We start from the raw sequence: 14,901 nt of genomic DNA, 5'->3' as shown, positions 1-14,901 counted from the left end.
CAGTACCGAGTGCTTCCATTCGGCCTTGCGTCTGTACCACGAATCTTCACAAAATGCCTCGCCGTAGTTGCAGCCTTCCTCAGGACTCAAGGTGTTCACGTCTACCCCTATCTAGACGATTGGTTATTCAGGGCTCCCACTCAGCAAGCTGCTCTGTCGTCCCTACATCTTACTTTACACACTCTAATTTCACTCTGATTTCTCATCAACTACAACAAATCCTACTTAGTCCCATCTCAAACCTTATCGTTCATTGGGGCAGACTTGGACACCTTGCAGGCAAAGGCTTTTCTGCCTCGACAGCGAGCTCTCACTCTCGTGTCTCTTGCACACCAGCTGCAGTCTCAGCACTCCACGACTGCACACCGCTTTCTCATCCTCCTAGGACACATGGCGTCCTCAGTTCAGGTCACCCCAATGGCCCGCTTGGCCATGAGAGTCATGCAGTGGACTCTAAGGACACAATGGACTCAATCCATTCAGCCCCTGTCGACCATTATCCACGTAAGCGACTCACTCCATCAGTCTCTCGCCTGGTGGAGAAATCAGGTCAATCTCCTCCAAGGCTTGCCCTTCCAGGCTCCAAACCCTCAATAACTCCCACCACCAATGCTTCCAACCTCAGATGGGGAGCCCACGTGGCCGATCTGCAGACACAAGGATCTTGGTCTCCAGAGGAAGCCAAACACCAAATAAATTTCCTGTAGCTGCAAGCAATCAGATATGCTCTCAGGGTATTTCAGGATCGCCTCTCCAATCGAGTCATCCTGATCCAGACGGACAGCCAGGTGGCCATGTGGTACAACAAACAGGGAGGGACGGACTCCTACCTTCTGTGTCAGGAAGCTGCACAGATATGGGCGGAGGCCCTATCCCACTCGATGTACCTCAGGGCCACCTACTTGCTGGGAGTGGACAATGTGTTGGCAGACAAGCTCAGTCGCACCTTTCAACCACACGAGAGGTCTCTCAACCCCTCAGTAGCGAACTTGATCTTCCACCAATGGGGTTATCCTCAAATAGACCTCTTTGCATCACCTCAAAATCGCAAAGTAGACAACTTCTGCTCTTTCACTCGCAGCCAACACTATCAGCCAAGAGACGCGTTCTCCCTATCAAGGACAACCGGTTTCCTATATGCATTCCCTCCTCTTCCACTTCTCTCGATGATCCTGATAGCACCCCACTGGCCACGCCAATTGTGGTTTCCAATACTTCAGGATCTCTCCATTCGCAGGCACATTCCTTTGGGAAAGGACCCGCTTCTAATCACTCAAAACAAAGGGTGCCTACGCCACCCCAATCTTCAAGCCTTGTCCCTGACGGCATGGATGTTGAAAGGTTAATCCTTCAGCCACTTAACCTTTCTGAACCAGTTTCCCATGTCCTGATTGCTTCATGGAAGCCTTCCACGAGAAAATCATATTCTTACAAATGGACCAGGTTTACATCATGGTGCTCTTCTCAGTCCCTTGACCCCTTTACCTGTCCAATCACGAAGTTTCTGGACTATCTCTGGCACTTGTCAGAGTCAGGTCTAAAAACATCCTCCATCAGGGTGCATGTCAGTGCGGTAGCCGCCTTCCATAAAGGTTTTGAAGGGCTTGCTTCACCTCAAGCCTCCTCTGCATCCTCTGGCCCCTTCTTGGGACCTCAACCTAGTTTTGGGTCGGCTTATAAAACCACCTTTCGAGCCTCTTCAATCCTGTGAACTTAGATATCTCACATGGAAAGTGATTTTCCTTTTGGCAATCACTTCCGCTTGCAGAGTTAGTGAATTACAGGCTCTAGTTACTTACCCACCTTACACTAAACTTCTGCAGGACCGGGCAGTACTCCACAGTCACCCTAAATTCTTACCTAAGGTAGTTTCGGAGTTTCATCTCAATGAATCCATCATACTACCTACCTTTTTTCCCAGGCCCCATTCCAATCCAGGAGAGCAGGCTCTGCATACCCTTGACTGCAAACGGGCTCTAGCGTTCTACCTAGACAGTACAGCTGCCCACAGGAAAAGCACTCAATTGTTTGTCTCTTTCCATTCTATCAAATTGGGGCAGCCTGTGGGTAAACAGACTCTCTCCTCCTGGTTGGCGGACTACATATCTTTTTGCTATCAGCAAGCGGGCATTCCACTTCAAGACCGTGTAAAAGCCCACTCTGTGAGGGCCATGGCGATTTCAGTAGCACACCTACGATTGGTGCCAGCTTCCTGACATTTGCAGGGCTGCCACCTGGAGCTCTCTCCATACTTTTACAGCCCACTATTGCTTGGACAAAGCCGGAAGACAAGATTCCATCTTCGGCCAGTCTGTCTTGCGCAACCTATTTACGTGACGTACCAACACCCTTCCGCCTGCCCGGTGGGGTTCAGGATGCCCTTAGCCAAATTTCATCCCTGGCCTAGTGCCTTGCACTGATAAAACAGCAAGGAGGCTGTCTAACAAAGCCGTGGAGGCGACAATACAGAGTTAGAAGCCAAATGTTCGATCTGGATTCTTTTATTGGATAGAGACACAAAATTTTCAAACAAGCCCGACTCAGGCCGAGTTTTGCCCTCTTACAATGGGGCTGCGTCAGGGGCTCAGCTTAATCATTTTGAGGTTTCTGAATGTTCGGGTTTCAAATTGTAAATATGCATCAAATGGTCTCTAGTCGATAATTATATCCTGTGCCGCAGTATTATTAACAAACAATGCTCTCCAATGTGTTTGATGTGCTGAAAGAAAACTGGTCCAACAGCGGCAGTCTCTGTCTCTCTCCGATCGTAGAGATTAAGCTGAGCCCCTGACGCAGCCCCATTGTAAGAGGGCGAAACTCAGCCTGAGTCAGGCTTGTTTGAAAATTTTGTGTCTCTATCCAATAAAAGAATCCAGATCGGACATTTGGCTTCTAACTGTGTATTGTCGCCTCCTAGTGCCTGTACATTTGGTGCTTACTCGGACATCCTCAGCTCGGTACTCACCCATATGTGAGGACTTCCATCCTGCTTGTCCTGTGAGAAAGCAAATGTTGCTTACCTGTAACAGATGTTTCTCACAGGACAGCAGGATGTTAGTCCTCACGAAACCCGCCCGCCGCCCCACGGTGTTGGGTTCGTAACGTTTTCTTATTTTATTTTCGGCACTACCTGTAGCTTTTTAACAAGACTGAAGGGGGACCCTGCTGGCTGCAGGGTTAGTGCCATGCCCTGGCATGCCCAGTAGGGGCCAGTCAAAGTTCTGGAAACTTTGACAGAAGTGTTCCGTGATTGGGCTCCATCCTGTGATGTCACCCATATGTGAGGACTAACATCCTGCTGTCCTGTGAGAACACCTGTTACAGGTAAGCAACATTTGCTATCCTCCAGAGATAAAAAAACCCTTCCTCAGGTGAAAAATAGTGATGGCATAGGAATTAGACCCAAAGAGAAAGCAATTGAGCCTAGAAACCAGCAAGTTATTTTTATGATTCTAGTTAGTGCTGCTTCTTTTTATATTGATCCATGCTCTATGAATCATTTGTTTTCCCATACTTTTGACAAAAACAGCACTTTAATCATAAGTCTTTTGAAAAGAATTTAATCCAATATTTCATTCACATAAATCATTAAAATAAATTGAACCTCTTAATGATGGATCTGTTCTTTTTCTTTAAATTTTATTTGTAATTGTTCCTTTTTTTTCTTTTCCAAACATCCACAAATGTACTGAAAAGTACTAAACACAGACAAGCATGGCATAGAGAAATAAAGCACAGAACTGCTTGAAAAAATCAGTTAACACAGAGAGGTATCCTAATATATTTATACACAACAAAATATGACTAGAGTATACTGCAGATTCAGATAGCAGTAGACACTAAAGCACCAATGCAGGTTCTATTTATTTATTTATTTATTTATTTATTTATTTATTTATTTATTTATTTATTTAACATTTTTCTATACCGAACTTCATGACAAGCTTCATATCAGGCCGGTTTACATCAAACTTAGGGATTAACTGAAACATAACCATATAACAGGAAAGCCGAAGCGCAGTTACAAATAACAGGGAGAATGAACTTGGGGGCTAGTTGCTCCATAAGCCACACAGACGCCCGGGGACAGAGCCGGTTTAGCACAAATGTATTTATTTTTTTAATTTTCCCCCTCTGAATCCTAGGTGCGTCTTATGGTCAGGTGCGTCTTTATGGAGCGAAAAATACGGTAAATGGAACAATGATCTAGGTATGCAGTTAAATTCAGAAGACTGTCACAGGGGCTACCGCTGCCATTGGTTGGCCTCAGTGACATAGTAAGGGCAAAGGGCCGTCGGCGCCATTTTGATTACTGGCAGCCGATGGCCCAAGTCCAGGAGATCGCTCCCGGACCACTCCTGGACCCTCGCTGGACCACTAGGGAATTTTGGCAGGTCTTAGGGGGGTCAGGAGGGTGGGTGGGGGGGGGGGTTGTAGTAAATTAAGTTGGCAGGTCTTGGGGGAGGGGGGGGGGGGGGCGTTTGTTAGATTTTTAGTTTTTTTTTTTATATTCGCTCCATAAGACGCACATACATTTTCCCCTCATTTTTGGGGGAAAAAAAGTGCGTCTTATGGAGCGAAAAATACGGTAGTGATCAAAGAGCTGCATGTTTCATCTGCTACTCTCACCTTTCATGTAACCATATTGATGTGAAACAAATTTAGCTGAATCATGTTGTAAAAGAGTTTTCAAACCCATCTCTTTTCCTTAATGAAACCGTACCCTCCCCTAAGAATACAGTTGGCTCATAACTTTACATACCCCTAGCAGAATTTGTAAGATGTATAGCATTTTAAGAAAATGTAAAGCACACAAGGAGCAAGCACAAGTATTAATATAAATACCTAATATGCAAAATGTGAATGAACATTAAATAAACATTCAAAAAACATATTTGTGTGATTTTTATAAATTTTTCTCGAAACATCGATGTTGGGACTTGCAGTGCAGTCAAATTGCTCTTATGGGTGGATGCCGCTGATATTTGGTGAAACTTTATGATCAATGACTTTGAAGAAGTATTGTTAAATACCGTTTTCTCATTGACGGACATTAGGGGCATCTTATTTTACATTTTAAATTGGTTGGAATTCAAGTTGAAGAATTTTTTTGTGCACTGTTTAAAAGCAACATTTAAAAGACTGGCATATGATGAATCTCTGTGTAGTTGCAAATATAAAAAGTATGTCGACAGGTAAACTAAACTTGGCCATAAAGTTCTCAAATGACTTGAAGGCAGTCCCTGTCCAAACCTAGCTCAAAAATTCCAGGCCTTGCAGCCACCGGCAACTAAGGTCTAAAGACATGGCATGGGACAAAGAAGGATTGTGTACAAGGGAACACAAAGGGGAGTGTAATGTAACAATTTATTCACTGCCAAATCTTCAGTGTGTGTGATATGATTGGTTTGTAACTGGCTAGTTGGGAGGGTATACTAGCAACACAGCTAGATGATAACCTTACAGTTGATGAAACAAGGAAACATTTGCTTTAATCAGCCCCTGATTAAATGTAGCAGACAGTGAAACAGGTCAGGAACATCTAGCCACCACTTATCGAGAGGCTGCTGAAACACCATAAACTTGATTCATGGAATCTTCCCCTGCCAGGGAAAAGAAATGATGTCCCTTCTAAGAGAAGTGAAAACTCTACGTGGCATAAACAGATATAACAGTGATGGTAATATAATCATCCTCACCGTGGAACATCTTCCCAAGAAGATCGGAAGAAGCTGCCATCAAGCGAAATCAGTCTTCAACTTCTGAATAACCTCTGGTTAATTTGGTGACTATAACTTTATCATCTCAGGAGAAACTTGAAGACTTAAATATTTAAATCCAGAATTTTTAATTGTGAAGTTGCACAAACTCCTAGGAATACCATGCTTGAGGCTTACGGCCATTACTGTGGACTTTGTTTATTTCACTTTATAACCAGATAATACTATTGTATTCCTTCAACAGAGAGAGCAGGGCTGGTGCAGACTTCCTTTCTTGCGTAAGAAATAAAAGATCATCATCTGCGTTATAATGCCATCTCTGTATCCCCACTAAATTGGAAACCAACTATATCATTCGCTTCTCGGACTCTCTGTGCCAGAGGTCTTAAGGATAAATTAAACAGCAGTAATAAAAATGAATAGCTCTGCCTGGTTCCCCGGCATATAGGGAATAGGTCAGTCATTCATGCATTCACTAAGACCCTGGTCCTATGGTTAGCATATAGAAATCTAATCCAATTTAAGAAAGCCTCAAGAATAGCCAGGAGCTTTAAGACCATGAATATAAATGCTAAGAGAGCCTTTCAGCGACTAATGATATGATGACACCTGGAATCTTGTATCTTTTAACCAAATGTAATATATTAAACAATTGTTATGACAATCTACCCTTGACAAAGCCTGTCTGTTCCTTATTTACCAATGTCGACATCAAAGTTTCCAGCGTCATTTGAAGGACCTTTGCCAACGCCTTAACATCTGAGAGAAATGGGCTGATAAGGTACAGACCCACAAGACTGTAGTTCTTATTTGTAGATCTGTGTAATTAAGGCATCTAATAAAGAACCAGATGTAGTAAAGTCATTATCCACAGAATCGAATAATTCACACATTAAGAGACGGCTGAGGGGGGGATATGAAAGAGGTCTTTAAAATCATGAGAGGTCTAGAATGGGTAAAAATGAATCTGTTATTTATTCTTTCAGATAATAGAAAGACTAGGGGACACGCCATGAAGTTAGTATGTGGCACATTTAAAACTAATCGGAGAAACTTCTTTTTCATTCAACGCACAAGTAAACTCTGGAATTTGTTGCCAGGGGATGTGATTAATGTAGCTGGGTTTAAAAAAGGATTGGATAAGTTCTTGGTGGAGAAGTCCATTACCTGGTATTAATTAAGTTGACTTAGAAAATAGCCACTGCTATTACTAGCAACAGTAGTATGGAATGGACTTAGTTTTTGGGTACTTGCCAAGTACTTGTAGCCTGGATTGGCCACTGTTGGAAACAGGATGCTGGGCTTGATGGACCCTTGATCTGACCCAGTATGACAATTTCTTATGTTCTTAGGGGATATATTCAGCTTGAAATTGCTTGTAGAATTTCAACTGAGACCCATCTGGGTTGGGCTCTTTCCTAATGCTAGTCATTAGATCATATCTTCCTTCTACCATGCACATCTTCCAAAAAGACAAAATAATTCCAAATTACCTGTCAATTTTTTTTTTTTTGTAAATGTACAAAAATGTTGAAAGCTTTCAGCAGGTCTGTCGTGCACTGCTGCTCAACATTATTATGCCTGTCTAACGTCCAGGCTTTTTCAGTCCCATTATGTATCTTGCTATGTCAGTGTGTTCTGGGCTGCCTATAGCTCCGGGAGCTGATCTGTATGGTTAGGGTGAGGGTAAAGAAAAATATTTATATTTAGAGAATGGCTTTTGCATCCACCATATTTTAAAAGCTTCCGATAACTGAAGTTGAACTTCTTTTTATTACCCATTGACTTGTTTGTATATGTCCAATTCCTCTAGCCACAAAGAGTTCTACCTGCATTGACCCATTAGAAATAGGACACCAAGCTATTGGAGAGTTTTGTCAGTATGAAATAAATACATTAGTAAAGAAATAAGAGAATTCAAAGAGTTGTAAGAAAACCTGATAATGTACAATTTGCAGTTTTCGTTCCTGTGCTCTTGTATAAATGTACTCTTAACAGGTCAATCCAGTAAAGTGCGGCCGCGTTTACCCTGCTCCTAACCCACTTTCTACTCACTTTCCAGCCGCGTTAGCCCTTCCTGCGATCCACAATCCCCTTTAACCTACTCTTACTGCGTCCTTAAATCCCCGGGTAACCCCCTTCCGCACGCGGCATGTATATTACATGTAACGATCGAATTAGCTATTCCCTACCATCCAGTAACGCGCGCCCGACTATCGCTTTTTTACCCTGCCGTTTTGCCGCGTCTTTAACCTGCTAACTTACCGCCTACCCTTACCCCTGCGTTAGAGGCAGGGGGTAAGGGTAGGCGGCAAACTTTCCCCCAGCCCCCGCTCACCTGCCCTGGCCACGTCCATGGGTGCTGGTCTCCGGGGCAGCCCCAGTCCTCTCCCCTCCTCCCGAAGCAACAAAAGCGAAAAAAAGCGAGAAAAAAAAAAAGCGAAAAAAAAGTTGCAAGGGAGAGAGGACGGGCAATCCTACGCTCGGGATTGCCAGTCCTCTCTCCTCTCCTCCCGAGGCAAGGCGCAAAAAGCACCCTTGCTCCGGGAGGAGGGGAGAGAGGACTGGCAGTGTAAAGCGACGAAGCGACTTACTTTTTTTGCAGCCCCCCTCCGGAGATGGACATTGGCGAGGACGACCGCGGCTCCCCTGCCTCCAGCTGCCCGTGAAGATGGACGCTTGCACGGGCGAAAGCGGCCCCTGTTCGTGCAATTGGGCTGCTCAAGGTGTGACGTCATGACGTTTGGCGTCACGGCATGTGACGTCACGTCTTGAGCAGCCCAATTGCACGCACAGGGGCCGCTTTCGCCCGTGCGATGCGTCTATCTTCGCGAGCAGCTGGAGGCAGGGGAGGGGAGCCGCGGTCGTCCTCGCCGATGTCCGTCTCCGGAGGGAGGCTGCAAAAAAGGTAAGTCGCTTCGTCGCTTTACACTGCAGTCCTCTCTCCCCTCCTCCCGGAGCAAGGCTGCTTTTCGCGCCTTGCTTCGGGAGGAGGGGAGAGGGGACTGGCAATCCCGAGTGTAGGATTGCCTGTCCTCTCTCCCCTCTCTCTTGCTACTTTTTTTTTTTTTTTTTCGATTTTTTCCGCTTTCGTTGCTTGCTTCAGGAGGAGGGAAGAGAGGGCTGACAATCCCGAGCGGAGAACTGTCCACTTTCTGGTACCTGTCATTTCAAATGTCATTTGAAATGACAGATACCAGCGTGTCCGTGAAGCGTTAGGCCCACGCACCCAGGTTACTGTATAGGTGCTGTATAGCGCTCTATACAGTAAAATGGGTTGCGCGGGCCTAACGCTTCACGGATGCTTCTTAAACGCAGCTTGCATTTGCAAGCTATTTACATACAGGATCGAGCAGTAGGTGAGCTGGACTGTGCATGCGGCAACCGTGGGTGCGCCGGGCACTAACGCAGCTCTTCCTACCACTCGTTACTGAATTGACCTGTATGTATGGAGATCTGCTGCTTTTTCTGATTGTTTTGTACATAGAGTTCACCACAAGGACAAAAGGAATTAATGACAAAGGATTCTTACCAGATGTTAACATATGTCAGGAAATGTTTTCATTTGGAGGTTTATCAGTCTTTGTCCCTGCTCCTGGGCAGCATTATTTTCAATTTCCTGCACCCCTCGCCATACCAGTTGCAGTGTGGTAATATTTTGCAGAGTTGTGCAGTAGTGAGCATGGATCACAACTTATTTATTTATTTATGTATTTATTAAAGGCTTTTATATACCGACTTTCTTGATACAAATCAAATCAACTCGGTTTACATCGAACTAAGCAGTAACTATAACCAACCAATCAACAAGAGACAATTCGAAGGAGCATAAAGTTACATTATAACAAGGATGCCTTAACTGGGAGTAGGAAATAAGAAAGGGAGAACGAAGATAAAGTATTATATACATAAGTATGGGAGGGAGGCAAGGAGCCGTCCTCATGATAACTTGTAAGCGTGATTTAGCATTTGTTTATTTACATAATTGCTGGAACAATTCTAAGTCAGGTGTTGGGCTAGTAGCGGGGAAGGCTCGGCAGAACAGCCATGTCTTTAGTTTCTTTTCAAAGTTAGTAGACAAGGCAAGACTTAAAAGTGCTGGCTTCCTGCTTTTATCAGAGCAGATTTAAAAAGATAATGATAATCTGATAAGTACAAGCCCAAGACAGAAACTGGTCTAAATGTAAACAGCCAGTATTATCCTTCAGTTTGCATATGCACTGTTAAATCCTCTACCATAGTTATTATACCTACAGGTACTGCTTTTAGGCTGCAATATCCCAACAGCTGAGCTCACTTTCACTACCACTGCTAGGCTTTTATTTCGATATTAAGACAATTTGTTTTTTCTTATAACCTATTTATTTATTTATTTAAAATATTTCTTGCCTGAATGCACTATTTGCATTAATGAAGTGATCTTTCTGTTTTCATTTATATTGCTTGTCCTTTTCCATTCTGAAAAAAAAACTATTTTGCCTATGATAAATGTTTCTCCTGTTGCATCTCTTACTTGACTGTTTCAGTACTTGTTATATAACAGTTATATTGTAAATGACCTGCATTTAGAACGTAGTCAGATGCAGCATACTGCAGCATGTAATACAGTGTTAATGCGATAGCTATCATACGCTTAGGGTTTCTCTAAGAGCAGTAACTTAAGGAATGACCTTTTCCTTTGACCTACCCTGATTTATGGAGACTTGTAAATTTGTTGCTGACCTAAAGATGTGTAATTTGCTCTTAATTCTCTTACTCTTAACCGGAGGGTCATAAAGGCTCATCTTAGCATTGAATTCTTTTGGAGAAGATTAACATACCAATATGAACTTTAAAGCTTCCTAGTAGTGGATTTTTGCACCCTACTAATAGTCATTTGATTCTCTAGGATTATCTGATGGCACTTTCTTTACAACAAGAGCAGCAGAACCATGATATCAATTGGGATCAGATCCCTGAAGGGATCAGTGATTTGGAACTGGCCAAGAAACTCCAGGAGGAGGAGGATAGACGGGCCTCCCAGTACTATCAGGAACAAGAACAAGCAGCGGCTGCTGCTGCCCGCCGCCACAGCTGCTGCCCAAACTCAGGTAAAATACAGATCAGCTACAAGGTGAACACACATGCTTATTTTTATTTGGTTTTATTTAAAAGGCTCTTATGAATTGCTTCCACAATTCTTAAAGTTGTCCAAATGATGTATAAAATGACTATATGATGGAGGCTGATGACGTCAGCTGAGCGAGTGGCTACCTAATCCACAGCTCCTGACTGATCTGGCGGGAATCTTTAATGTTTGTAACCATCCAGTGATGATTTTCGCCACAACAGCCTTACCTTACATCAGAAAAGCTGTCCCATGTCTTGTCGGAAGAAGGGGCATGATTTACAGCAGTATTCTTATCAAAAAACAAACCGAAACCGAACGAGCTGAAATTTCCAAGATGGCGGACGAGGCTGAATCGCAATCCTACGAGGCAGCTGATGGCCTAACGACACCACCAGACACAGACATCCCAACCAGGGGTGAGTTTAAGACCTGGTTTTGGGAATTAAGACACGACTTGCAAGCTTTTAAAGCGGAGATCCGGGAGGTAGTGGGCGAACTCCGGGAGGAAGTTAGCGACATGGGGCGTCACATTTTCGAATATGAAACGCTGACGGAGGCCCAAACGGAATCTCTTAATAAGCTCAAAAAAGAAAATGCTATTATATCGCAGGATATGCAGCAATCTCCACGAAGTTAGAAGATCTAGAAAATAGATATCGAAGGGTAAACCTGCATTTAGAGGCATTCCAGATATCCCTGAATATGCTGACTGCGCACCAGTAATCATGAAACTTTGTTCAGAACTATTACAAAAGCAAAGAAACAGCGATGATGGGGATACTACCCCTCTTCCATCAGTGAAAATAGAGAGAGCCCATCGGGCGCTGGCCCCAAAGGTACCAAATAAGCTTAAGGACGTAATAGTGTGCTTCCATGAATTTGCAATCAAGAAAAGGATTACTCGGCTGTGCGCAAGCAGGGGAAACTTATAGAAACATATAGAAATGACGGCAGAAGAAGACCAAACGGCCCATCCAGTCTGCCCAGCAAGCTTCACACATCTTTTCTCTCATACTTATCAGTTTCTCTTAGCTCTTGGTTCTATTTCCCTTCCACTTATGCTGGATGGGCACGAGATACAGGCCTACACAGATCTTTCACCTCTTACTCTTAAGAAACATTCGGAGCTGCGACCTGCCACGATGATACTAAACAAGGAAAACATTCGTTACCGGTGGTTATTCCCCTTTGGGCTAGCTTTCACAGTCCAAGGCAAGACCTACAGGGCCCAATCTCTAAAAGAAGCGGTGAACTGCCTCCATGAAGTGGGCCTTCCAGTGCCGGAATATTGGGCCCCAGCTTCCCCTACCACAGTGCAGAAGGATGAACCGAGATGGCAAAGAATGGGAAAAGGGGGCAAGAGATTATGCCGCACACCAGATCCAGAACTTATTGCTCCGGAACCCACTTGATACCTTTTTCTATTCTTCTTGGGCGCAGATGAGAATGCTTTTGTGTCTGACACTGGATGGTTACATACTTGTTATTGCAGCTGCATTTTGTTTTCTATGATTCCCAGCCGGGAGGGGCAGCAGGAGTTCTGCTGAACCATGCCTCCAGAGATGGGACACGAGATCGCAGTTTTACATGGTCTCGTGAATAAGGGAGGGGGGATGAGGGGGGGTTGGTGTTGGGGATACGTAGCTCTAGTAGCAATTGACGCATACCCGTATAGACATAACCCGTTTTTAGGGTTTTCGTTATTGCACAGCACATCATGGCTTTACACACGCCTCGCATGAGACTAGACTAATTTTGGACTGGTATCATGTCCACTTTTAATTTGCTTACTCTCAACGTGAAGGCTTGAATTCTCCCTACAAACGCAAGCTTTTGTTTAAGGATTTGCAAAGGAATAACACCGCCATTGCTTTGGTTCAGGAAACGCATCTGAAACTGAGATTTGAGCACCTGATGCGGTCGCCTCTTTACCCACAACAATTTTGGTCTGCTTGTACGAAAACCGCACGATATGCGGGAGTGGGAATTTTGTTCCAGAAAGACTTTGCTTTTGAATTACTTAAATGTATTTCTGATCCAGAGGGGCGATATGTTTTGCTTATTATTTTAGTTGCTGGGGAAAAATTTACATTGTTAAATGTATATGCACCAAATGTTCAACAAGCTGTATTTCCTGGCATGTAGCCAGATGGACTCAGAACAAATGGGATAGTATCCGCGTGCTAGCAGTTGGAGACGGATCTGACGTCAGCACGGGGGTGTATATATCCCCACAGGAAGCGTAGCTATTCAGTAATTTCCGTCTCCAAAGCAGTTTGGAGTGCCTGCATGCTAGTTGAGCGTGCTTTCCCAAGACTACTTTAATTTTTCTCTTTTCTTCTCATTCTAGATTCTACTTTGTTTTCTGTCTATTCAACTTTAGAGCCCCGCGCTCCTGCGGTAGATACCCCAGGGTTCCTCCCCCAGTTGAGCTCCCGGGGTGATTGCCGTGCTCCCCCCGGCGGTGGAAGTCCTCGGTCCTGCCGAAGCGCGGCAGTGACACAGCCCCCCAGGCGAGTTCGGGTGAGGCATACGAGGCCCTCAGTCCCGGCGTGGATGAGGTAGCGGGTGCATATCCTCAATTGCTGCGGTGAGGTGGTCCCTTCCCCCGCAGCCGGAGACCGCCCTGAGTTCCAGCCGGGAAGCGCCGAAGCTGGTAAGGAGTACATCTCTTCCTACGGGTCTCCGAAGCGCAGAGGATCGGCGGCGTGGCACGCCGTGGAGGACGCCATTTTGGGGCCTTGTTCAGGTACTCCACGCCCATAATAGGCGCGGCTTTCTTCCTCCTTGTTTCTGTGAATTACTGGGCGCCTATTGCATACCACTGAGCGTATATCACTAGCCGCATATTGCTGAGAGCCTACTGACTGCAACTTGAGAGTTTATTGCTGACCGCTTATTGCTACACGCCTATTGAATGCAATTTGGGCGTATATGGCTAACCGCTTATTGCTGCCAGCTTATTAGATGCAAATTGTGCGTATATTGCTAACCGCTTATTACTGAAAGCCTATTGCATGCACATTGAGCGTATCTGGATACTCGCTTATTGCTGCCAGCCTATTGAAGGCAAATTGTGCGTATATTGCTGCCCGCTTATTGCTGACAGCCTGTTGAAGGCCTTGGGGCGTCTATTGCTATTTGTATATTGCTGAGAGTCAATTGAATACCATTGTGCGTATATTCCTACCTGCATATTGCTGAGTGCCTATTGCATACCATTGAGCTGGTTTCTTGGCCGCCTATTGCTGGGCACACGTTGAGCGCCGGTTGTATTATGCACCTATTGCTGCCGCATACTGTTATTGAGCGCCTGTTGTCTTCAGCGCCTCTTGCTGCTGCATACTATTATTGAGCGCCTGTTGTATTAAGCGCCTCTTGCTACCGCATATTATTATCGAGCGCCTGTTGTATTAAGCGCCTCTTGCTACCGCATATTCTTATTGAGCGCCTGTTGTATTAAGCGCCTCTTGCTACCGCATATTATTATTGAGCGCCTGTTGTATTAAGCGCCGGTTGCTGCCTCATACTGGTATTGAGCGCCTGTCGCAGTCAGCGCATATTGTTCAATGGATCAGAACACAGCAGAGTCTTCAGCGACGGCGCCGCCTGTTTCAGGCATTGCAGCCCTTGGCCTCTGCTCTGCATGCCAGCTTAGGGCCACGCGCAGTGATGTGCCAGGCTCTCTATGTGCCCAGTGTGAGGAGACCGTGCGACCCTCAGGCCAGGACCGGTCTCAGCCATGGTTTGTGGACACTTCCCCAGGGGCTACCCCGGAGTTAGGGGGCAGTCTTGACCAATCAGGAATCCCGGGGAGCTTGTACCCCCGGCGATTAGAGGCTGCTTCCATTTCCTGGGTGGATCTCTTTAAGGGGATTCATGCCTTCGGATGCAAACGGCTTCCCGTCCAGGCCCTGCAGTTCCTGTGGTTCCTGCGGTGGCTGCGCCTGCAGCAGCTGCTGCGACTGCTGCGGCGGTGGTGGCTCCTGTGGATCCGGTTCCGGGGCCCTCACGCCCTTATCGTGAGCAGGACTTCCCGCCGCTGGACAGTCCGGATCAGTCAGACCAGGA

The 14,901-nt window shown here is 45.3% G+C and overlaps 1 protein-coding gene across 4 annotated transcripts in view; it reads left to right on the top strand.

Annotated features, from left to right (window-relative positions):
• MINDY2 (MINDY lysine 48 deubiquitinase 2) overlaps window positions 1-14,901 on the top strand; it is a 406,879-nt gene that overhangs the window by 366,488 nt on the left and 25,490 nt on the right. For 2 of the 4 annotated variants that reach the window (XM_029574426.1, XM_029574425.1), the window contains exon 8: window positions 10,609-10,810. The exons of 1 other annotated variant lie outside the window; for it this stretch is intronic. In XM_029574426.1, coding sequence (XP_029430286.1) covers window positions 10,609-10,810 — 202 coding nt within the window. Of the gene's footprint in view, window positions 1-10,608; window positions 10,811-11,051; window positions 11,247-14,901 lie in introns of all 4 variants that reach the window. One more of the 4 variants, XM_029574424.1, reaches the window with a different exon arrangement.

The sequence above is a fragment of the Rhinatrema bivittatum genome, chromosome 13, assembly GCF_901001135.1.
Source record: "Rhinatrema bivittatum chromosome 13, aRhiBiv1.1, whole genome shotgun sequence".
NCBI lineage: Eukaryota > Metazoa > Chordata > Amphibia > Gymnophiona > Rhinatrematidae > Rhinatrema > Rhinatrema bivittatum.
The sequence above is the reverse complement of the archived record's forward strand: the minus strand, read 5'-3'. Positions and strand labels throughout refer to the sequence as shown.